This window comes from Procambarus clarkii, chromosome 11, assembly GCF_040958095.1.
Source record: "Procambarus clarkii isolate CNS0578487 chromosome 11, FALCON_Pclarkii_2.0, whole genome shotgun sequence".
Classification (NCBI taxonomy): Eukaryota; Metazoa; Arthropoda; class Malacostraca; order Decapoda; family Cambaridae; genus Procambarus; species Procambarus clarkii.
Window position 1 is genome coordinate 48,087,272 of NC_091160.1, and position 1,590 is coordinate 48,088,861.

At 43.5% G+C, this 1,590-nt stretch overlaps 1 protein-coding gene across 1 annotated transcript in view; it reads left to right on the forward strand.

Moving 5' to 3' along the window:
• The window catches only part of LOC138363725 (peritrophin-48-like), an 825-nt gene extending 268 nt beyond the window's left edge, over positions 1-557 (forward strand). The window contains exon 1 of the mRNA XM_069323115.1: positions 1-557. This exon is cut by the window's left edge and continues 268 nt beyond it. Within this exon, the coding sequence (XP_069179216.1) occupies positions 1-557 (557 nt within the window).
• Positions 558-1,590: the final 1,033 nt, after the last annotated feature.

Genomic DNA, 1,590 nt, shown 5'->3' on the forward strand with positions numbered 1-1,590 from the left:
GTACATACTATATTTGTATTGCTGGTCAACCAACACAGACACTTCACTGTGACCCAGACACCTACTTCAACGGTGTAAACTGTGTCGATGACAAGGAAGTTTGTTGCACAGTCTCGTGTGTTCCCTACTGTCAGCCAGGGATCGTGGAGACCCCCGACCCCACAGACTGCACCAAGTACTACATGTGCGATGAAGAGGGAGCTGTGGACCCAAACTTACACTTTTCTTGTGATAGCGGTGAACACTTTGACTACCAATCTGGTCGATGTGTCTCAAGTACTTCCTGTACCAACTTGTGCTCTGGTGGATCGTCTACAACAACAACAGGAGTAACAACCACAACAACCACAAGCACCGACTGCGTAGACTCGCTTACCTGTGAGGATGCAGGCAACTTCCCAAGGTGCAGCTCTTGTCAGCAAGAATATTTCCAGTGCTCGGGTGCTGGAGCTCAAGGTGTTCCTCACACGTGCCCAGGAAACTACGTGTTCAACACAGTACCTGTCTACCCTTACTGCATCCTTCCCAGCAACTGTCCTTATTACCCACCCTTGTGAGTTGTCCCTTGCCTCTCTTCTGGCCTGCTCCCAGTAACTGTGTCCTTATGGCCTGCTCCCAGTAACTGTGTCCTTATGGCCTGCTCCCAGTAACTGTGTCCTTATGGCCTGCTCCCAGTAACTGCGTCCTTATGACCTGCTCCCAGTAACTGCGTCCTTATGGCCTGCTCCCAGTAACTGTGTCCTTATGACCTGCTCCCAGTAACTGCGTCCTTATGGCCTGCTCCCAGTAACTGTGTCCTTATGGCCTGCTCCCAGTAACTGTGTCCTTATGACCTGCTCCCAGTAACTGCGTCCTGACACTACATCTTGCACCATCCTGAACTGCTCCCAACAGATTCACCCCTCTGGCCTTCTCCACTAACTTCGCGAGTTTGGCCTGCTTCCAATCATTTCTGCACCCAGGAGCAGGGTACCATCGGCAGGATATGGGACACCTATGTTAGACCAATACTGAAATATGCAGCAATGATCGGGAATTCGTACCATGTGAAGCATAAACCAAAATTGTAAAAATACGAACGTTTGGAACAATATTAAATGGTTAAGGTATGGGATATAAATCTCATGGCCCTGGAGATGACAAGGAACAGAGGAGATATAATCACTGCATACAAAATTCTGAGGGGAGTAGACAAGACGAACAAGAACAGCCTCTACAAATGTCAAGGAATTCCGAAGCCTGAGAAGAAGAGATTGAAAGCCAAAGAAATACAATTTGGAAAGTTTTATGATTGAAAGTGAACTTTAATTTATAATTTAACTATGTTTACTTATTAATTGATTTAATTTAAGAATGAAGTTGAAAGAATAGGTAAAGTGTGTATCTTTTAAGATGGAAGTGATTTTATTAAAAAATGAAGTTCTTAGAAAACTTTGTGTGTTTTCTAAGATTGAAGTAACTGATTTCATAGAAGAAAGATGTTTTTAGAAAAACATAAAGTGTGCATTTTCTAAGAATGTCTTGAAGATGGTTTAGAAAGACAAATTATTATGATCACAATTAATTATAATTAACAACTCAGAGTTTGTA